Source organism: Myotis brandtii, unplaced genomic scaffold, assembly GCF_000412655.1.
Source record: "Myotis brandtii unplaced genomic scaffold, ASM41265v1 scaffold208, whole genome shotgun sequence".
NCBI classification, from domain to species: Eukaryota; Metazoa; Chordata; class Mammalia; order Chiroptera; family Vespertilionidae; genus Myotis; species Myotis brandtii.
Genome location: NW_005357764.1, coordinates 5,046,306 through 5,070,395, shown reverse-complemented (window position 1 = coordinate 5,070,395; position 24,090 = coordinate 5,046,306). Strand labels below are relative to the sequence as shown.

Here is a 24,090-nt window from a genome sequence, read left to right as displayed (position 1 = left end):
GAGCCTGGTGGGTGGGCCTGGGCTGCGCGGGCCTCCACCTGCCCTTGGGAGGGACCGGGGCAAGCTCTGCTACCTTTGTCGCTGCTGCAGCCTGCGGGGCCTGCGCTGCTGGAATGGAGGCGCTGTGCCAGAGGATGCGCTCTGGCTTTCAGCTCTGCCCGCTGGGTTGGGCATCTGGGAGCGGCCACAGAGAGTCGGTTTTGGATGCTCCGCTCCCCATAGGATCTCCACAGCGGAGCCAGGCTCCGGAAGGCAGCAGAGCGAGGGCTGCCTGCCCCTACTCCAAGCCCCTGACTCGAGCTGTCATTTCTCTTGGGGCGCCTTGGCTTATAGTGCAAGAATGTAACCCCTAGGTGTCTTTGTGTGTGAGGGAGTGGGGGGTGGTACGCTTGTCTTGTGCACTTAGGAAAGGGGTGACCGTAGTCCAGTATAGGATCAGGAGAACACCTGAGCCATGGCCGGTTATTTGATGGTTACGAGGCCTTGGACAATTTAATCTTTCTGAGCCCTTAGTTCCCACATAATTTTACTTTTCCTCATGGGGTTGTTATCAGGATGAAATAAGATACTGCTCAGGAGAAATAAAGGACAGTGCTTGCCACTTAGCATTAAATACTCAATATTTGTTCCTTGTCGTTGCTTTCAAATTGTTTATCAATTCATTGAATAAATATTGGGCACCAACCACATGGTAGGCAGCAGAGATACAATATTGAGCAAAACCAGCCTGGTTCTTGACCTTGGGAAGAGAGAAGCTTGTCGTCTTGGGCGGAGGTCAAAACCATACATGTTTATAGAGACAAGCCACTTAACATTAATGAAGTCAGTTGGTGGCATACAATAGATAGAAGTAGGTTCTGATTAAGTGTTGCCATGTAGGAATGCTGGCTTACAGATGTCAGATCATCTAATTTTTTTTTCAAGAGAATCTGTAATTGTTATTTTGTGAAATTTTTCAATTTTTAACTTTTAGCAACGAAATAAAAATTAATATGTATTTTTATTAGTTTCAGAAAGGAAAGGAGAGGGAGAGATAGAAATGTCAATGATGAGAGAGAATCATTGATTGGCTGCCTCCTGCACACTCCACAATGGACCTGGCATGGACCGAACATTGAACCGTGACCTCCTGGTTCATAGGTTGACTCTCAACCACTGAACCACACTGGCTGGGCTGAGAGATTTTTAAATACTATGAGCCAAACAAAAGACATCTGTGAGTTGAATTCAGCCCCTTGACTACCTGTTTGCAACCTCTGGTGTAGGCAGAGAAAAACAGACACTAATTAAATAATGAGCAATCAAAAGTGTAATTGTAACCAGATGTAAAAGTGAGAAGTGCTCTCAGGGCCTACACAGGCATGCCTTGTGTTATTGCTCTTTATTGCGCTTCACAGATGTTTTGTGTTTTTACAAATTGAAGGCAAGACCTTCCACCAGCAAAAAGATTATGACTCCTATTGCATTACTCTCTTTATTACATTACTCCATTTATTATTGTGGTTTGGAATTGAACCTGCAGTATCTCTGAGGTATGCCTGTACAAGGATTTGACCTTCTCAGAAGTCTGCCCAGGTGAAGTGGATTTTGAGCTGAGACCTGCAGTATAAATGAAGAGGGGAGTGAGGAATGTTCTAGGCAGAAGGAACTACACGTAAAAAGGTCTGTGGTGAGAGGGACCATGGTGACAATAAAAGGCCTAAAAGAAAGCCACTGTGGCTGTGGCTAAGAAAGCCAAGCACGGTAACTTGTGAAAGAAGATAGGAGAAGTAGACATGGGCCAGAGCCAGATCTTACCTTAAGGATTTTTATTTTTATCCTAAGATTTGTGGGAAACCATTGAAGAGTTTTAAGTAGATTGTTTCTCTAGTGCAGGGGTCCTCAAACTTTTTAAACAGGGGGCCAGTTCACTGTCCCTCAGACCGTTGGAGGGCTGGACTATAGTTTAAAAAAAACTGTGAACAAATTCCTATGCACACTGCACATATCTTATTTTGAAGTAAAAAAACAAAACGGGAACAAATACAATATTTGTATTTGCATGTGGCCTGCAGGCCGTAGTTTGAGGACCCCTGCTGTAGTGCATTGAAGAGTATCAAATAGTAGTCATACTAAAACCCATTGAAGAGTTTTAAGTAGATTGTTTCTCTAGTGCATCGAAGAGTATCAAATAGTAGTCATACTAAAATATTTTTCTCTGCTGCCATTTTCCCCCTTTTGTCTTTCATTTATTGTTGTCTTCTATAAAGAAAATAGACTATATATGGATGTATTATATGATAAAAAATTTACTAATTCATTATAAAAAAATAAAAGTCTCAGGAGAACAGAGGACCTGCTACCTACTATGTTCTTGATGATTAAAGTTGTTAATTTTGTTCACATGTGTTTCCTACAGGTAGGAAACTCAGGAAGTCCGGGACTTTTGTGCAGAATGACAATAATATACTGATTCATTTCTGCTTGAGTAGCATTTACTGTAAATGTAAATTATTTTTTCCCTCCCCTCATTTGTATTGTAAAAGAAACTTTTCTTTTTCACATTTTTAAGTACACTTTTTCTATTAGCTGTAAGATCTTGAATTGCATTTAACAGATATTTATGGAGTACTTACATGTGCAAGGCACTGAGATGGCAAAGTCACCTTTTTCAAATTTTAAACTTAATCTGTTGAAGGTAAATGTAAATGTTCTTTTCATGATCTGTAAATATTTTCTCCACCAGATCAATAAGTCAGAGAAGCCAGAAAGCTGTGATAATGTGAAGGTGGTTGTGAGGTGCCGACCCCTCAATGAGAGAGAGAAATCCATGTGCTACAGACAGGCTGTCAGTGTGGATGAGATGAGGGGAACTATCACTGTACATAAGACCGATTCTTCCAATGAACCTCCAAAGACATTTACTTTTGATACAGTTTTTGGACCAGAGAGTAAACAACTTGATGTTTATAACTTAACTGCAAGGCCTATTATTGATTCTGTTCTTGAAGGCTACAATGGTGAGTACTTTATATAGTTCACTTTTTTAAAAAACAACTTTATTTTGGTATTATTAGTAACCCATAAATTCACTTATTGCAATTATAGTTTGACGTGAACACATACAGTTGTGAAACTAGCACACAATTCAATTTATCACCCCCAAAAGTTCCTTTATGTCCATTTACAGTCCCACCCCCAGGTAGCAATTGACTTGCTTTCTATTTATGGTTTCACCTTTACTCAGAATGTCATATAAATCAAACCCTGCACTATCATCTTTCTTATCTGTTTTCTTTTATTTGGCATACTTTTTTTGAGGGTCATTCATGTTGTAGCATCTATCAGTAGTTTGGCTCTTTTTTATTGCAGAATATATCACCTTTTATGATCTTCGATGGAAATCTGGATTCCAATTTTTTGGCTATTATATAAAATGCTGCTATGAGCATTCCTTTTAAGGCTTTGTACAGATTCATTTTAAGGTTTTTCTTGGGTAGATACCTAGGAGTGGAATTGCTGGGTCGTATGGTTAATGTATATTTATTTTATTTTTATGAAGTCTGTATTACAATTAATTGGGAGAGTAGTAACAACTTGTTTGGCCAATTTTTTCCCATTAAAATTTTTTTATTTTTCAATTACAGTTGACATACATTATTATGTTAGCTTCAGGTGTGCACCCAATGATTAGACATTACATAACTTACTAAGTGATCACCCTCATAAATTTAGTACCCATTGACACCATACATAGTTATTAGAATATTAATTGACTGTATTCCCTGTGCTGTATTTTACATACCCGTGACTATTCTGTAACAACCAATTTGTACTTCTTAATCCCTTTTTTCACCTATCCCCTTAACCCCCTGCCCATCTGGCAACTATCAAAATGTTCTCTGTGCGTCTGTTTACTTCTCTGTGAGTATCAGTGAGTCTGTTTCAGTTCTGCTTGTTTGTTTGTTCTTCAGATCAGTTAGTGTATCCTTCATTTCTTTTTTTTTTTTAAATATTTTTATTGATTTCAGAGAAGAAGGGAGAGGGAGAGAGAGATAGAAACATCAATGATGAGAGAGAATCATTGATGGGCCGCCTTCTGCACACCCTACACTGGGGATCGAGCCCACAACCCGGGCATGTGCCCTGACGGGATCGAACTGTGACCTCCTGGTTCATAGGTCGATGCTCAACCAAGTGCCATAAAAGCAGAGCCTGAAGAAAGTAGGAATCTACCCACGTGGATAGCTGAGAGAAGTACATTCTAAGCAGAGGAACAAACAAGCACAAAGCCCCATAAGCAGAAATGTGCTTGGTGTGTTCCAGGAATGAGAAGAGGCCCGAGGAGTTAGCATCAAGTGAACAAACCCAAGTGTGTTAGACAAGGTCAGAGCGGTAAATGGGCAGAGCAGCTCATGTGGGTATTGTAGGCCGGAGAAAGGACCTTGGCTCTTCCTTCCCTGTGACTGAGATTCTCCTATGTTTTTATCTACAAGTTGTAAACATTTTAGGTCTTACATTTAGGTCTGTCATCCATTTTGAGTTTTTATATATGATGTGAAGTAAGAGTTTGGTTCTTTCCCTATTTTTTTCCTTCTTGCCTGTGGATATCCAGTTGTTCCAGCACCGTTTGTTGAAAAGGCCATCCTTTCTTTTGGAACTAACTTGGTTCTTTTGGTAAAAATGAATGGACCACAAATGTGTGGGCTTATGTTGGATTGTCTATTCTATTCCACGTATATCCTGTTTTGATTTCTGCAGCTTTATAATGTTTTGAAATTAGGTAATATATGATCTCTAACTTTATTCTTTTTCAAAATTATTGTGTGTTTTTTCTGGTGTCCTTTGCATTTTCATATAAATTTTAAGATCACCTTGTCAATTTCTACCAAAGTAACCTGGGATTTTGATGAATTGTTATTCTGACAATGTTGGGGTCTTCTGGTCCAGGAACATGATATATTTGTCCATTTATTATATCTTGTTTAATTTCTTATATCAGTATTTTTATAGTTTTCATAAATTTGTTTTTAATTATTTTTTGATACTTTTGTGAATAGAACTGTTCTTATAATTTCATTTTTGGAATTATGCATTGAGAATGTATAGAAATGCACTTGATTATTTTAGTAGGGTTTTTTTTATTGAGATAACAATTCAAATAACATAAAATTTACTACTTTAACCACTTTACAGTGTACAAGTCAGGTTTTCAGCACTTCATAGTGTTGTGCAACTGTTACCATTATCAGTTTCCAGAACATTTCCATTACTCCCCAAAAGAAACTTTTATCCGTATTAGTAGTTACATCTAATTCTGCTCTCTCCTACTCTGCAACAACTTATTACTTTCTGTGTGTATGAGTTTGCCTGTTCTGGGCATTTCATATAAATAGAATCAGACACTACATAGTCTTCTGTGTCTGACTCCTTAGCATGTTTTCAGTGTTCATCCTTATTGTATGTATCAGTACTTCATTCTTTTTATGGCAAAATAATATTCCATTGTATGGATATAGTATATTTTGTGTATTCATTTATCAGTTGATGAACAATTTTCATTTTTTGGCTATTATGAAGAATATTACTATGAACATTCTTGTACAAGTTTTTGTGTGAACATGTTTTCAGTTCTTTTATGTATATGTTACCTGGAGTGGAATTGCTGGGTCAAAAAGTTAACTGCCAGACTTTTCCATAGTGGCTGCACCATTTGTATACCCACCAACAATGTATGAGGTTCCTAATTTCTCCACATCTTTGACAAAATTTGTTATTTGTCTTTTTTATTATAGCCATGCTAATCTTATGAAGTGGTATCTCATTGTATTTTGCAGTTTATTTTTTAAAAACTGTTGTATACTGCAACCTTTTTTTTAATTTATATTCATTATAATCACCAGTTCATTCTGTACATCAGATTATTTATTCACTTGATTCTTAGATTCACTTGTTGATAGATGCATGTTTGTTGTTCACAATTTGTATCTTTACCTTTTTCTTCTTCCTCTTCTTAAAGGATACCTTTCAGCATTTCGTATAATACTGGTTTAGTGGTGATGAACTCCTTTAGCTTTTCCTTATCTGTGAAGCTCTTTATCTGACCTTCAATTCTGAATGATAGCTTTGCTGGATAAAGTAATCTTGGTTGTAGGTTCTTGGTATTCATCACTTTGAATATTTCTTGCCATTCCCTTCTGGCCTGCCAAGTTTCTGTTGAGAAATCAGCTGACAGTCGTATGGGTATTCCCTTGTAGGTAATTGAGTCTCTTTCTCTTGCTGCTTTTAAGATTCTCTCTTTGTCTTTTGCTCTTGGCATTTTAATTATGATGTGTCTTGGTGTGGTCCTCTTTGGATTCCTTTTGTTTGGGGTTCTCTGCGCTTCTTGGACCTGTAAGTCCATTTCTTTCACCAGGTGGGGGAAGTTTTCTGCCATTATTTCTTCAAATAGGTTTTCAATATCTTGCTGTCTCTCATCTTCTGGCACCCCTATTATTCTGATGTTGGTACGCTTGAAGCTGTCCCAGAGGCTCCTTACACTATCTTCGTATTTTCGGATTCTTTTTTCATTTTGCTTTTCCGGTTGGGTGTTTTTTGCTTCTTCGCATTTCAAATCTTTGGCTTGATTCTTGCGCTCCTCTGGTCTGCTATTGGGTGTCTGTATAATATTCTTTATTTCAGTCCGTGTATGCTTAATTTCTAGTTGGTTCTTTATCATAGCATCGAGGGTCTCATTAGTTTTCGTGACTCTCTCCTCAAGTTTATTGACAGCTTCTAGCACATTTTTGCAAGCCCTCAAAATTGCGATTTTTAGCTCTATATCCTCCATTTCTGTCATGTTTTTTTGTCTCCGCATTTTTTATGCTTTCTTGGTGCACCCCCTAGTGGTCTTTGTGCGCAGTCTTGTTCTAGTTGAGCCTTGATTGTTGTAGTTAATACTAGAGGGATTTGACCACCAGGCCGACTGGCTGTGTGAATCAGCTGTGTCTGCCGCGGAAAACTTCTGTCCTCTGGGGAGGTGCTAATCTAGCCTTTGCCTGAGGCTATCCGGCAAATGGCTCTGCGCAGGGCTTGGGCGGGGCGGGCTCAACAGGGCGGGCGGAGGGAGCCGTTATGGTGCCCTCAGTCCTGTTCCCAGAGGCTCTGCTTCTCAGAACCCCCGGAACCGCTGCAAACCTCGGAGGGAAAGCTGCCTTCCAACTGATGCCAGACACTCCCGCTTCTCCCGTTTGGGTCCGAGTCCCCAGCGATTCGCCCGTATCTGGAGCTCAGAGTCTGAGACTCCCCCCTGACCGAAAACGACAACCGCGCTCTCAGCCACCAGCCCGCTTTGCGCGCGCACCTCCGCACCTGAGTTTTTTCCACACTGCGCCTCCTCTGAGCCTCGGTGTGCTGTTATTTTTCCTTCTAGTTGAAGAGTCTCTCCTCAGCCAGCCTTCCTGTGGTTCTGGGTGATGTCCGTTCCGTCTTTTAGTTGTATTTTTGAAGTGGTTGTTTGCGGCAGCAGTCTCCGGTGTTTACCTCTGTATACTGCAACCTTGCTAAACTTATTATTTCTAGTAGACTATCATTACTATTATTATTATTATTATTATTATTATTATATTTATGTAAATTCCTTAGGATATTCTACAGACACAAGAGCATGTTGTTTGCAATTAAAGATAGTTCAACCAATTTCTTTCTTTCCTATTCTTTTTTTTTAAGTATATTTTATTGATTTTTTACAGAGAGGAAGGGAGAGGAATAGAGAGTTAGAAATATCGATCAGAGAGAAATATTGATGAGAGAGAAACATCGATCAGCTGCCTCCTGCATACCTCCCACTGGGGATGTGCCCGCAACCAAGGTACATGCCCTTGACTGGAATCGAACCCGGGATCCTTCAGTCCACAGGCCGATGTTCTATCCACTGAGCCAAACCAGTCACGGCTCTTTCCTATTATTACTTGAATTGCACTGTAGTTTCATAATTTCTTTCTGTTACCTGAATTGCACTGGCTAGAACCTACAGTACAATGTAGTAGTGGTGATAGTGGACATTTTGTCTTGTTCCTGATCTTAGAGAGAAAGCATTCATTGTTTTACCAGTAAATATGATGTTATTTGTAGATTTTTTCTTTCTTTTTTGTTTTGTTTTAGCGTCTAAAGCAGTGGTTCTCAACCTGTGGGTCGCGACCCCTTTGGCGGTCGAACGACCCTTTCACAGGGGTCGCCTAAGACCATCCTGCATATCAGATATTTACATTACGATTCATAACAGTAGCAACATTACAGTTAAGAAGTAGCAACGAAAATAATTTTATGGTTGGGTCACTACATGAGGAACTGTATTTAAAGGGCCATAAGGTTGAGAACCACTAGTCTAAAGTTTTACATAGGTCTCCTTTTTCCCCAGTTGACGCTCCCCCTCCTCCCCCCCAGTCATTCCCACCCAGGGCAAGCCCCCACTGTCCCAGTGTCTGTGTTTATTGGTTATGCTACTATGCATGCATACAAGTCCTTTGATTGTTCTCTAACACCCCCCACCACCACCACCATTTGTCTCTGGATCTATTCTTTTTTTTTTTTTTTTATTTTTTTTTTTTGTTTTTTTCCAGAGAGGGATAGAGAGTTAGAAACATCGATGAGAGAGAAACATTGATCAGCTGCCTCCTGCACACCCCCTACTGGGGATGTGCCCGCAACCAAGGTACATGCCCTTGACCGGAATCGAACCTGGGACCCCTCAGTCCCCAGGCCGACGCTCTATCCAGTGTGCCAAACCGGCCAGGGCTGGATCTATTCTTGTTCATCAAATTATGTTGATCATTATATTCCACATGTGTTATTTATCTTTCTCTGACTGGCTTATTTCTATTTGTAGATTTTTCATAGACATCCTTTATCAGATTGAGGATGTTTCCCTCTGTTCTTAGTTTGCTGAGAGTTTTTTCAGGAATGTATATTTCAGTGATGGCGAACCTTTTGAGCTTGGCTTGTCAGCATTTTGAAAAACCCTAACTTAACTCTGGTGCCGTGTCACATATAGAAATTTTTTTATATTTGCAATCATAGTAAAACAAAGACTTGTATTTTTGATATTTATTTTATATATTTAAATGCCATTTAACACAGAAAAATCAACCAAAAAAATGAGTTTGCGTGTCACCTCTGACACGCGTGTTATAGGTTCGCCATCCCTGGTATATTTTGTCAAATGCAATTTTTTCTGCACTTATTTAAATGATTTTTTTAAAAAGTCTGTTAACATGGTCAATTGCATTGATTGATTTTAAAATATGAAACCAGCCATGCCACCTGGTCATAGCGTATTATCCTTTTGTATATTGTTAGATTTGATTCCCTAAAATTTTGTTTACATTTTTTGCATCTCTGTTCATGAGGAACATAAGTGTATAGTTTTCCTGTAATGTCTTTATAGGGTTTTTTTGTTTTTGTTTTTTTTTTAATTAAATCTTTATTGTTCAGATTATTACATTGGTTCCTCTTTTTTCCCACCATAACTCCCCTCCACCCAGTTCCCACCCCACCCTTCGCCCTCTGTCCTCATCCATAGGTGCATGATTATTGTCCAATCTCTTCCCGCACCCCCCACACCCTTTCCCCCCCACCCCCAGAATAGTCAGTCCATTCCCTTTCTATGTCCCTGATTCTATTATAATCACCAGTTTATTCTGTTCATCAGATTATTTATTCACTTGATTTTTAGATTCACTTGTTGATAGATGTGTATTTGTTGTTCATAATTTGTATCTTTACCTTTTTCTTCTTCTTCCTCTTCTTAAAGGATACCTTTCAGCATTTCATATAATACTGGTTTGGTGGTGATGAACTCCTTTAGCTTTTTCTTATCTGTGAAGCTCTTTATCTGACCTTCAATTCTGAATGATAGCTTTGCTGGATAAAGTAATCTTGGTTTTAGGTTCTTGGTATTCATCACTTTGAATATTTCTTGCCACTCTATAGGGTTTTGTTATCAGGATAGTTCTAATTTCATAGAATGAGTTGGGAAATATTCCCTCCTTTTTAATTATCTGAAAAAAATTGGTCTAGAGCAGTGGTTCTCAACTTTGGCTGCACATTAGAATCACCTGGAAATCTTTTTAAAATCCTGATTTGTGGGCCTCATCCTCCGGAAATTCTGTTTCTTTGTTACTAATGTTGTGGTCCCACCCCATTATAAAGAAACAAAATTTCTGGAGGATGAGGCCCACAAATCAGGATTTTAAAAAGATTCCCAGGTGATTCTAATGTGCAGCCAAAGTTGAGAACCACTGGTCTAGAGTTAGTATTATATCTTCCCTAAGAATTCACCAGTTAAATTGACTGGGCCTGGAGTTTTTGTTTGTTTGTTTTGTGGGGTTTTATTTTGGTGAGAAGGCTTTTAACTACAGGTTCATTTTCTTTAATAGATACATTTAATATGATTATATGGGTAGGTGTAAATCTATCATCTTGCTATTTATTTTTGTCCCATTTGTTCTTTGTTCACCTTTTCCTCTTTTTATGCCTTCTTTTGGATTAATGAATTATGTTTATTATTCCATCAATACATCTTTGTTGTATTTTAGTGTTTGCTTTAACGTTCATAGTATAAATATTTAATATATCACAGTTTATCTTCAAGTGATATGCAAGTTTATGTATAATATGAACATTTTACACTATACTCCCATTTCTGTCCTCCCAGGCTTTGTGCTATTGTTGTCATATATTTTACTTCTACATGTTATAAACTCCAAACCACATTGTTATTACATTTGTTTAAATCATCAGTTACCTTTTAAAGAGATTTAAATAATGAGAGAAAAATCTTACATATTTATTTAAGCCATGTAGTTACCATTTCTGGTACTCTTTTTTGCTTTATGTAGATTCACATTTCCATCTAGTATCACTTTCCTTCTGCATTGTAGAACTTCCTTTAACATTTCTTAGAGGGGAGGTCTACTGGTGATGAATTCTTCTGCATTTATAGTCTAAAAAAGTATTCATTTTGTTTTTGTTTTTGAAAGTATTTTCAGAGTATAGTATAGATTCTTAGTTTCTTCTTCTTTTTTTTTTAAAGTATATTTTATTGATTTTTTACAGAGAGGAAGGGAGAGAGATAGAGAGTTAGAAACATCGATGACAGAGAAACATCGATCAGCTGCCTCCTGCACATCTCCTACTGGGGATGTGCCCGCAACCCAGGTACATGTCCTTGACCGGAATCGAACCTGGGACCTCTCAGTCCGCAGGCCGACGCTCTATCCACTGAGCCAAACCGGTTTCAGCTTAGTTTCTTCTTTTAATACTTTAACGATATTACTATAGTCTTCTCATTCGTATTTTTTTTATGACCAGAAATCTACTTTCATTCTTATCTTGGTTCTTCTATATATAATGTCTTTCTTTTCTCTGATTGTTTTGACATTTTCTTCTTAGAGCAATTGATTATGATGTGTCTTGATATGTTTTTCCTTTTTTTTTTTTTTTGGTATGTTTTTCTTCATGCTTCTGTGCTTACAGTTCATTAAGTTCCTTGGACTTGTGGGATTGTAGTTTTCATCAAATTTGGAGAAATTGAAGGCATTATTTCTTAAAGCATTTTTTCTCTCCCCTCTCTCTACTATTTGGGGGACTACACCAATGTATATATTAGACTACTTGAAATTGTCCCACAACTTACTGGTTTTTTTCAAAAATTTTTCTCTTTCTTTATGATGGGTTTTTTGTATGTTTTCTTTTGCAATGTCTGCTCTACCATTAACCCTGTCTATTGTATTTTTCATCTCACACATTGTAGATTTCATCTCTCGAGGTTTGATTTTGATCTTGTTATGTCTTCCATCCAAGTTCTTCCAAAGTTTCCCCTGAACTTTTTAACATACAGAATACAGTTTTTATAACAGTTTTAATGTCCTTGTCTGCTAATTCTAACATTTGTGTCAGTTCTGAGTTGGTTTTGATTGTTGATTGATTTCTTAATTATGAGTCATATATTTTTGCTTTTTTGCAAGCTTGGCAGTTTTTTTGTTTGATGCTAGACTGTGAATTTTACCTTGGGTCTTAGATATTTTTTCATTTCTATGAATATTTATGAGCTTTGTTCTGGGATGCAGTTACTTTAGGATTATGAAGAAAATAACTACCATTTACTTGTACCCTACCAGACGTCATGTTGGTCACTTGAAGTGTTTCATTTGGTCCTTACTATTAATGTAGAGTAGCTAAATTTTTATTCCCATTTTACCTTTGAGGAGACTATGTCTGGATAGAAACTTGCTTAAGGTCAAGTGGATAAAAAGTGGCAGATATGTGATTCACACTGAGGTCTTTCTGATCTAGAACCTGTATTCTTTTGCTGTAATTACACTATCTTTTCCAACTTAATGTCCACATTACGTAATTACTGTACACATTACAAGAAATGTTTTTAAATGTAAGATTTTACATTTATGGTTTGGAGTTCTTTTTATTAATAATTAGAAATATCTCACTGACTCTAGTACTTTAATAGTGCTTTGCTCATGAGGCATAGAGTACACATATTGTAATTGTCAATAAAAGTGAAATTTGTACTAGAATTCAGGGAAGAAATTGCATCACAGTGTCAAAGGAATTAATTTTAAGAGCTATTGTTCTACAGACTTATACTCTAAAAAAACATTGATTCTCTTTATTTTCAGGGACTATTTTTGCATATGGACAAACTGGAACAGGCAAAACTTTTACTATGGAAGGTGTTCGAGCTGTTCCTGAACTGAGAGGAATCATTCCAAATTCATTTGCTCATATATTTGGTCATATTGCAAAAGCAGAGGGTGATACAAGGTAAAATAATTCTTTTATTTTTCCAATATTAAGAAGTACAAACTTAAGAGAGGCATATAGGTACAAATTTCATAAACACACTTTAAAACTGTTCTTATAAATATTTCACTGTTTTATGTTTTTAAAGTGATGTTTTATTGATAGGTTTTTGGTTCGAGTGTCTTATTTGGAAATATATAATGAAGAGGTTCGTGACCTCTTGGGCAAGGATCAGACACAGAGGTTAGAGGTAAGGATAATTGAAATTGGAATACTTTCCAAAGACCAATAATAGCTTCACCTTATCTATGCCTACCTCTATAGCCAGATATCCTACACTCTCGCCACCCTATCCTACTCCCACCCCTGTCCTGCTTCCTACTCTTTCCAGCCTACTTTATTCTTATTTCAGAATCCTTACATTTATTCTTTTCCTCCTACCCCAACCCAGATTGGCTACTTCCTGTTTCTTTAAGTCTTAGCTTAAACATCATCTTAGGGAAACTTATTCTGTCCCTGCTTCACCAGCATAAGTCTCTCTAATGTATTCTTATATTGTCTTATATTTTTTAATTCATGGCATTATCACAATGGAAATAAAATAATTTTTGTGTGTAATTATTTGTATGTTCTCCCTATAGATTTTCACTTCTACAAGTGTAGAGACTGTCTACCTTGTTTATCATGTATACTCAATATCAAGTAGTGTCTCACAGATGTTTAATAAATAATTGTGTTAAATAATACATTTATTTACACATTATTTATATGTAGTGGATGTTCAGTGTTCAATAAATAACACATAGATGTTCAATGAATAGATGTGAAAGAATTATGGATATATGTGTTAAGTCTTATGATTATTTTTCTTAGGTTAAAGAAAGACCTGATGTGGGAGTTTATATCAAAGATTTATCAGCTTATGTGGTAAATAATGCTGATGATATGGACAGAATTATGACACTGGGCCACAAAAATCGTAAGTGTAATTCATAATTTTGATTAAACATTTATGTGTTGAGTAGGCTGGTTTAGAAGCAAAAACTGGTGTGACATTTTGTTCCACAAAGACTGGATTTTTAAGTTTCTTGAAAATCCTTTCTCTTTGATTATTTACTAGGTAGAGAGCACATATGGATGAAAGATATCACAGATTACTTTCTGTGCTGACCGAAATTTTGTTTCTTAGTACTAGTGCTATATCTTATATAGCTGTTTATTTGTTAGCTACAGTAATATTTGGTAACATTTATTGAGCACTTACAATGTAGGAAGTGCTTGTTCTAAGTGATTTATAAGAATGGTCTCTTTTAATCTTCACAGTAGACTATGACAGTATTAAATTCCTATTTTATGATTGAGGAAACCAAGACTTACTTTAAATAGCTTGTCCAAGGTTATATGCTACTTAATAAGTGGCAGAATGAATATCTTAATCTAACCATGAATCAGTATAACCAGGCATTATACTGCCACCCTTTTATTGACAGGAAAAGCAAAACAAAATTAAAGTGGTATTTTAAAAATGTATATTTTTATTGATTTCAGAGAGGAAGGGAGTGGGAGAGAGAGATAGAAACATCAAAGATGAGAGAGAATCATTGATCAGCTACCTCCTGCATGCCCCACACTGGGGATCGGGCCCAACTCTGGCATATGTTCTCACCAGAAATCGAACCGAAAAGCAAGCAAAAGGGTGTTTTTTTTTTTTTTTTTTTTTTTTTAGTAATTGTTTCAGGTTTTGTCTAAATAATAAAGAACTTCAGCAATATTTAATACACAGATGCCCCAGGTCTCATACTAGTGATGTTGCTAATAGCAATTAGAGATTAGAGATGAAAGATTAGAACATAGGAAGTAAACATGTTTCAAAGTTTTTTATGACTAGACTAAAAATCAAGGAAATTAAACAAATATTTAAAAAATCAATTGCAGCCCAGCCAGCATGGCTCAGTGGTTGAATGTCAACCTATGAACCAGGAGGTCACGGTTGATTCCCGCTCAGGGCACATGCCTGGATTGCAGGCTCGATCTCCAGTGTGGGGTGTACAGGGGACAGCCGATCAATGATTCTCTCCCATCATTGATGTTTCTGATTTTCTCTCCCTCTCCCTTATTCTCTGAAATCAATAAAAACATATTTAAAAAATCAATTGCATTCTTAAAAACCAAGTCATAGAAAAAGACCAAATTTTAACAGGAAAATGAGCAAAAGATATGTACAAATATGTTATTCACCGAACTGTACACAGCAATAAGCATGTGAAAGGATGTTAATATTTGGTAACATTTATTGAGCACTTACTTTGTAGCAGCTTCACAAATAATTAGGAAAATGCATGTTAAAACAACAGTGGGAGATATTTTACCCATCAGTTTGGATGAAGGGATATACAGGTTGGTGAGGCTGTACTGGTGATAAGATTATAAAATAGTACGGTTTTTTGAAAGGCAGTATAACAGTAACTGTTGAAATTTAAAAAATGCATTTCTTTTGACATAGTGTTTCTAATTCTAGAAAAATATATTTAAGTATAACAAATTTCTATTGAGACATTATTTGTGATAAAAAGTTTGACACAATCTAAATAACTATAAACAAAACATTGGTTATATAAATTATGGTACAAAAATACTGTAGACTATAATGAAGCTCTGAGAAAAATCACAATGAGTTTAATCTCCTTGTAGAGACCCGGAATATTTTCAAGATATATGTATAATTAAGTGAACAGCAAATTTCAGAATAGTATTACTACATCATCCCATTAATATATTTGTAAAAAAGCCAAGTTATTAAACTATGTGTTTGGATAGTGTGTGTGTGTATGTGTGTGTGTCTGTATGTTCACATGTGTGCATGTAAAATAGAAATGAAAGGACATTTAATAGGGGTTACTTTTAGGAAAGGGGAAGTAAGATTGGAAAAAAGGGATGTTGGGAGCTTTCATTGCTTTTTAAAAATATACTTTAAAATTTTTTGTCCCAGGAATATGTTCATGTACTGCTTATTTAATTTTTAAAATTTTTAACATAAGATTTCATTTATAGTAGTGACCAAAAGCTCCCATTAAGTACCTGAGAATTAGTTTAATAAAATGAAATAAAGATAAAGGGATTTGAAAACCTAAGATAGCAGAGAGGAAAATACTCTTAATAAATAGAGTCCGAGAATTGAATATTTAGTACAAATATTTAGCACAAAAGTTCCAACATAAAAATATAAACTTTATCATATTGAAATATAGTAAAATAACTATCAAGAGGGAAATAGCAGAAGAGGAATATGGGACAATAAAAGACGCTATTATAAATAGATAAAAGAATCAATACAAATATAAACTTAGTTCCATTTTTTACAGATGGTCATAGTATAGAAATAGTTAATTTTATACTTAAGAAAATAAGTCAGTCATCTCACAAACAGCCTGCCTAGCAACTAAAATGCAAATTTAAATTATTCCAGTATATTTACATGTGGGCATCCTTGTAAATTGGTTAATATTTTTGTAGAGCAGTGTTTTCAGCCTTTACACCAAATTCCTTTTCTTAAAAATTATATTTTTGAATAGGTAATTCATACATATAGTGTAAAATTCAGAAGGCACAGAAGTATCCGTTGAAAAACAAGTCTCTCTCCTACCCTTGTGTCTCAGTCACCTGGTTCCCATTCCTGGTGGCAACTTCTGTTAGTTTCTAATGTACCCTTTCTGATGTAGTCTGTGTGTTTTTAAAGAGAGCTTGTCCTCTTACTTTATTCACTTAACAATATTATCTTAGAGATCATTTCACATTAACACATACTTATCCTATATAATAAAAGGCTAATATGGAAATTGTCCCCTCAACTGGGAGTTTGACCAGGGGGCGGGGCCAGGCCTGCCAACCGTCCGAGGCCCCTCCCCCGGCCAGCCCAGCCCAATTGGCCCCAATGGGGCAGGCCAGCTGGACCCCACCCATTCACCAATTCGTGCATTGGGGCTCTAGTACATATATAAGCATTTTAAAAGAATGATGTAGTATTTCATTGCATGAATCTACATAATTTAATCTTTTATTGATGGACTTTTGGGTTGTTTTCAATCTTTTGTTCTGAGCAATATTCTTACATATACATGAGTTTATACACATGCAGGCATATTTATAGGATACATTTTTTCATATCCTCTTGAAAAGCATAAAAACATATTTTTTATTCCAAATAAATATTTGATAAAAATTAAAGCTATGGAAATGTTTTTTGTTTTATTTCCATTATGACATGTCAATGTTTGGAGCATTGAGTCTACTTCTCTGCTGCAAGCTCTTCTCTCCCAGGGATTGTAAAGCTCAACATAGGTCACATTTAACAGCATGTCTGTTGCATTTCTTGGTTTTTATAACCAGATATGCAGAAAAATTACAATCATAAATAGCTTGTTTTACTTATATTGCAAAAACAATAGGTATTAATAAGATTTTTTCAAATTACATGTTCTCTCTTCATCCAAATTGGAAAATACTGCTATAGTGTGATTTGATATCACATAGCTATAAAACGATTTCTACTCTTTGACCTGGTAATTCCAGTTTGGAAAATACATCCCATGGAAATAATACTAAAGAGAGAGAGAGGTATCTGCTCAGAGATGCTCATTTTGTGTTCCTTATGAGGACCTAAAGTGGGAAACCATCCCAAATACTAGTATCTCTCAATAAGGGAACAGCAAAATCAAGGTTTAATAGTTCTCTATATTTTTTGAAGAAATTCATAATTTGATTTAAAAGAAAATAGAAAAATGTAGTATGAAGTCACAAGTCTTTGCTTTTTTTTCCCCCTAATTTTTTCTTTACCTTCTTTTGACAGGCTTTACTTTTTCTTTTTTTCAATTACAGTTTACTTTCAGTATTATATATTGGTTTCCAGTTGTACAGCGTAGTGGTTAGACAATCATATACTTTACATAGTTCTCCCCTTTGCCCCCCCCCCATATTTCCAGTACCCAACTGGCACATACATAGTTATCACAATATTATTGACTATATTCCCTATGCTGTACATCCCTGTGACTATTTTGTAACTAGCAATTTGTATTTAATTCCTTTACATCTTTCTCCCAGTTTCCCACTCCCCTCCCTCTAGCAGCCACCAGTCTGCTCTCTGTATCTGAGCCACTTTCAATTTTGTTTGTTCATTTATTTTGTTCTTTAGATTCCACATATAAGTGAAATCATATGATATTTGTCTTTCGCTGACTGACTTGTTTAGGCTTTACTTTTCTTTCTTTTTAAAAAAGATACATTTTTATTGATTTCAGAGAGGAAGGGAGAGGGATAGACAGAGAGAGAGAAACACAAATGATGAGAGAGAACCATTGATCGGCTGCCTCTTGCATGTCCCACACTGGAGATCGAACCCGCAACCCGAGCATGTGTCCTGACTGGGAATCCAACTGTGACATCCTGGTTCATAGGTTGACACTCAACCACTGAGCCACGCAGGCTGGGCTAGGCTTTCGTTTTCTGTATTAGTGCAATTTACATTCCAGTTATCTGACTTCAGTACAGCCATGTTAATAATTAATGTTTATATTTTAATGTTTAAATTCTAAAATCAAAGCTTGTGTGGATAAATTCTGCATGAATATATAGTAGGAAGATAATTTTGAAATTGGGTAAAATGCTTTTAAAATACTTATGAATTTAAGGAAAAAAATAATACGTGTATTATAAAAAACAAAACACCTTTTTCTTTGTTTACAGAATATATTCATGTAAAATATTTATACCCACACAATACTTGGAATGGATGCTTTTGTTTTATAGAAGAGGGATTATACTATATATTCCTCTCTTTTTGTTTCCCAGCCATATGTTATGGGTATCTTTCCATGTTATACCTTTTTTTTAAAAAAAAATATTTTTATTGATTTCAGAGAGGAAGGGAGAGGGAAAGAGACATAGAAACATCAATAATGAGAGAGAATCATTAATTGGCTGCCTCCTACATGCCCCCTACTAGGGATCAAGTCCACAATGTAGGCATGTGCCCTTGACCAGAATCGAACCCGGGACCCTTTGGTCCGCAGGCCGATGCTCTTTCCACTGAGCCAAACTGGCTAAGGCTACCTTATTTTTTTAACTTCATATTATGACTAGTCTGTAATGGATTAACCACTGTCCTGTGGTTGTTTCTAATCTCTTGCTGTTGTGAAATGCTGCGCCAAATATCCTGGCACCATCTAATGCATGTATACAAGTATTTCTGTGATTTAGATTCGCAGAACATAATTTTTTTTAGAGATAGCTGAAACGGCAATATTTTTTGAATTATTTACCATGTATTTTTATGTAAATTAGTTATTTTTGTAGCCAGTAATACTTCGGGTTAAAATTAATTACTTTGTCCTTGCCGAAACCGGTTTGGCTCAGTGGATAGAGCGTCGGCCTGTGGACTGAAAGGTCCCAGGTTTGATTCCGGTCAGGGGCATGTACCTTGGTTGCGGGCACATCTCCAGTGTGAGGTGTGCAGGAGGCAGCTGATCGATGCTTCTCTCTCATCGATGTTTCTAACTCTCTATCTCTCTCCCTTCCTCTCTGTAAAAAATTAATAAAATATATTTTTTAAAAAAATTACTTTGTCCTAAAATTACCTCTTTAGTATAAGAAATACTACAAATTATTTTGTTATCAACATAAATTGTCAGAAACTGCTAATAATGGCTAAACACATCTATGCTTTTATGGTTTAGCCAGGCTGTTTGATTTTTGGCTCTGGTAAAATTAAGTATTATAAACCATTCTGGATAGTTAATTTTTAAAGGTACTCCCTGTTATTATACCTTTTAAGAATTTCCATCCTTTATTCAAGGTTCTGTTGGTGCAACTAATATGAATGAGCATAGTTCCCGTTCCCATGCCATCTTTACAATTACCATAGAATGCAGTGAAAAAGGCGTTGATGGTAACATGCACGTCAGGATGGGGAAGCTCCATCTTGTAGATCTTGCTGTAAGTAATAGGCTACTACTTTAAAGAATAACTCTTGTAATTTTTTTAGTTTATAAATGAATAAAAATTCAAGTGAAAAGGTGTGATTTGTATATGATTTTTAAGTTGTTAACTTGTGTATGTGTTTTGTTTACTATGGAATATTTCGAACCTGTACAAAAGTAGATAGAATAGTGTAATGATCTTCCATGTAACCATCACCCACTTCAACAATTACTGGTTCATGGCCAGTCCTGTTTCATCTCTACCATTCCCCACTTCTCTTCCGGTATTATTCTGATGTGAATTCAAGATACAATATCAGATTCTTTTCCTGTTAAATTACTTTTTATTAAGCTTTAAAAACAATATTCTGTATTTTTTATTTTAGCTTTATTTCTGTGTCTGTTTATTGCTAGGGTTCAGAAAGACAGGCAAAAACTGGAGCTACTGGACAGCGCCTCAAGGAAGCTACAAAAATCAATCTTTCGCTTTCCACCCTTGGTAATGTAATTTCTGCCTTGGTTGATGGAAAAAGCACTCATGTGCCTTACCGTAATTCTAAATTGACTCGTCTTCTTCAGGATTCCTTAGGAGGAAATTCAAAGACCATGATGGTAAGACTTAATTGATGATATTATAGTTATCATCAGGCAACTTTTAGATTCCTGTTTATCCCTATAATAGATATGCATAACATTTTTTAAACTATTGATTTTTTTACTTTATTTGATTTTGTGGTTATTCTTTTTCTAGTATACCATGTATACAAGCCCATACTGTGTTACTTGGAAATACATGTGGTTATACTTACTCTCTTTCTTTTTTTAAATATATCTTATTGATTTCAGAGAAGAAGGGAGAGGGAAAGAGAGATAGAAACATCAATGATGAGAGAGAATCATTGAGTGGCTGCCTACTGCACATCCCCTACTGGGGATCAAGCCTGCAACCCAGGCATGTGCCCTGACAGGAATCGAATCTGGGACCCTTCAGTCCACAGGCTGACGTTCTATCCACTGAGCCAAACCAGCTAGGGTCTTACTCTCTTTTTCAAGAAGATGAGAGTAGAAGTATGCTTTAGAAATTATTTTAGTTATCTTCGTAATGGTATTAATTTTAACTGTATCAGGTGTTACAATGTTTTGTTTTGTATTCCTAATTCAACAGTGTGCAAATATTGGGCCAGCAGATTACAATTATGATGAAACTATTAGTACATTACGGTACGCTAACCGTGCTAAGAATATTAAAAATAAAGCTAGAATTAATGAAGATCCAAAGGATGCTTTACTTCGTCAATTTCAGAAAGAAATAGAAGAACTGAAAAAAAAGCTTGAGGAAGGTAACTTTTCCCCAAAATGTTGATCTTAATGTTGGCTAAAAATATGTTGCTTCACCACTAAGTGTACTAATAAAAACCACCTATTAAAAATTCTTTGCACCTCTAACATTGATATTTAAAGGAATATTTCTGCTTGCTCACTTGATATTAAGTAAGCTCAAGTAAATGTATATGTTTGTATATGTGATTTAAAAACTTTACTTAATTTAAACCTCTATCTTAATCCCAATGACCTTTTGTAGATTTGATGTGACCACTTATTAAATAATTAATTTTTATTTGTCTCTGTATAAGAGCAAATTCTACCATTTATTTATTTATTTATTTATTTATTTATTTATGTTCAGTAGTCAAGAGTCTTTATTAGACAGGAGGTGGGACTTCCATCTCAGAGGAATCTCAGCTCAGACGACACAGGAGGAACCGGGATGGGATGGGACAGGAGCAAGGGCGAAGCCAAGTGTTATCCCAGGGGCTCCGGGTGCAGTGGGCTGTGCGGGCTGGAGGCTGGGGTCTCCCCACTTCCATCCCCCTCAAAGGGAGGAGGCAGTAGAATTTAGCCTCATCTTTCAGTCAATCCAGGAAGGCTTCTTAGAGGAAACCCAGGCCAACTGGTGAAACAGGTTCTCCTTTTTGGTACAGGCAAGTAGGTGCCTGATTAAGGCCAGTTCCTTCCTTCCTGGGGTGTGGGGAGCTGTGCCCGGGAAAGGGTACAATGAGGGGCTGCCAGAAATCGGGAGTCTGACGCACAGCTGTGGGGGTCAGTCCTTTCCTGCCCATCTGGGGCTGGGAGCCAGCAGCTTGGAGGCCCCCACAGTTCACTTCTCCAAGGGCTTTAAAACCTTTCAAATCAGTCAGGTCAAGCCAAGGGTCAGAGAACTGGTGCGTCAGCAGTACAGATCTTGGGTAGACATTGGGAAGGACTTCCCAAGATAGAAATAAGCAAGATCATAGAATTTCATCGAGCCCAAGGTGCCCATCCATGCTCTCAGGCACTGTCCTTTTGGGCCCTTCCCGCCCATAGAGCGCCTGGGCCCTGGGTCCTGGGTGCCAGGGCTCAGCAGGCGCCTGGGCGGGGTCACCCACCCAGCCTCAGCGGAGCGGAGGTGAGGCGGGAAGAGCGCACCTCACCTCCCCAGCGACCGCCTCAGCCTCTGCCGCGGCTCTCTATACCATATATTTAGATGACTATGACCAGAGTTCCTTGTGATAGATATCAGTCACTGTTGTTTGAAGTACAGAAAGCTATCACCAAGTTTACTATAAGTAAAATTCACTGCGTAGTCTTCAAATAGCTTTCATACTTAAATTTGAACATGAGGTTCTCTTTTGTAAATTCTTTCCTAACAAGATAATATTAGAAGGTTAGCTAGTTTGAAGACCTTATTCATGCGGTTGAGAAATTTACCATCACTAAGTGCCCAGTGACTTCCTGTACCTTCATGCTAAGCACCGATTGGCATAGGGCTCCTTTGCATACCAGGTACACCAGAGGGCTTTGAAACTGCCTCTTTTCAGTCTGTGGGAAAACTGGTTAGATCAGATGTGAAATCAAGAGATGCCAACATCACAAATGTTTGGAGAAGGTGCTGATTCAGTACACTTGAGTAAGATTATTGAGGAAAAGCAGTTGTAATTGACGTGCCTCTTAGATAATGAAATTTGGTGTTTTAAGTGTGACCACTAGGTGGTATTTATAGTCAGTATATTTTAAAATTTTTAAATTTCTTAGATTTGTTAATGTTGAGTATACCTTTATTTTACTGACTTATCTTTTTTACATTTATTTATTGTGGTAAAATAGACATAACAAAATTTACCATTTTAACTATTTTTAAGTATATTAAATAAGTTCACATTGTTCTGCAACCATTACCATCATCCATCTCTAACTTTATAGTCATCCCAAAATGAAACTCTGTACCCAATAAACACTAACTCCCCATCACCCTTTCTCCCTCAGCACCTGGTAGCCACTATTTTACTTTCTATCTCTGAATTGACTATTCTAGGTACCTCATATAAGTAAAATCATACAATATGTGTCCTTTTGTGTCTGGCTTATTTTATTTAGCATGATATCCTCAAGGTTCATCCATATTGTAGCATGTGTCAGAATTTCCTTCCTTTTTAAGGCTGAATAATATTCTGTTGTATGTATATACCACATTTTTTAAAAAAAAAATGTTCTGATTTTTTTTTTAAAGGGAGAGGGAGAAACATTGATGTGAGAGAAACATTGATCAGTTGCCTTCTGTATGCACCCCAACCTGGGATCAAACCTGAAACCTGGGCATGTGCCCTGACTGGGAATCAAACTGGAGACCTTTTGGTGCATGGAAATATGCTCAACCATCTGAGCTTCATCGGCTAGGGCTATTCCACATTTTGTTTATTCATTTATTTGTCGATGGGCACTGGGTGGCTTCTGACTTTTGACTGTTGTGGATAATGCTATTATGAATGTGGGTATACAAATACCTGTTCAAGTCCTGATTTCAATTTTTTTGGGCATATACCCAGAATTGGAATTGCTGGATCATATGGAAATGCTAATTTTATTTTTAACACATTTCATTTTATTTATGCTCCTAGGACATTTGTTTTTGTAGGACAGTTGACAGAGTTTTATAATCTGGTTAATAGAATTGATCATAAGAATAAAAAGTAGGCAAAAATATTTAAAAATTACTTTTTTAACTTTTTATTTTGAAATAATTTTAGACTCATAGAAAACTTGCAAATATAGTGAGAGTTCCTATATACCCATCACCCACCTTCCCCTGATGTTAATATCCTATATAATAAAAGCCTAATATGCTAAGTGTCCAACTGCTCATTCGACCAGTCGCTATGACGTGCACTGACCACCAGGGAGCAGGCGCTCCAACCGGTAGGTTAGCTTGCTTCACACGTCCTAGAGCCCTCTCTTGGTTCCTCCCCAGCAGGCCAATCTCCCAGTCCCTCCCCGTCCTCTAAAATATTTCTTCTAATTAATT

At 36.7% G+C, this 24,090-nt stretch overlaps 2 protein-coding genes across 4 annotated transcripts in view; one reads left to right on the top strand and one right to left on the bottom strand.

The window, feature by feature from the left end:
- The window catches only part of CCNI2 (cyclin I family, member 2), a 12,714-nt gene extending 10,014 nt beyond the window's left edge, over window positions 1–2,700 (bottom strand). Inside the window, exon 1 of the mRNA XM_014539174.1 lies at window positions 2,616–2,700. Coding sequence (XP_014394660.1) covers window positions 2,616–2,700 — 85 coding nt within the window. The remainder of the gene's footprint in view (window positions 1–2,615) is intronic.
- The window catches only part of KIF3A (kinesin family member 3A), a 42,696-nt gene that overhangs the window by 1,403 nt on the left and 17,203 nt on the right, over window positions 1–24,090 (top strand). For all 3 annotated transcript variants that reach the window (XM_005865535.2, XM_005865538.2, XM_005865537.2), the window contains exons 2-8: window positions 2,726–2,999; window positions 12,654–12,798; window positions 12,943–13,027; window positions 13,651–13,756; window positions 19,628–19,767; window positions 20,166–20,363; window positions 20,917–21,091. In XM_005865535.2, the coding sequence (XP_005865597.2) occupies window positions 2,810–2,999; window positions 12,654–12,798; window positions 12,943–13,027; window positions 13,651–13,756; window positions 19,628–19,767; window positions 20,166–20,363; window positions 20,917–21,091 (1,039 nt within the window). In that variant the 5' untranslated portion in view covers window positions 2,726–2,809. The remainder of the gene's footprint in view (window positions 1–2,725; window positions 3,000–12,653; window positions 12,799–12,942; window positions 13,028–13,650; window positions 13,757–19,627; window positions 19,768–20,165; window positions 20,364–20,916; window positions 21,092–24,090) is intronic.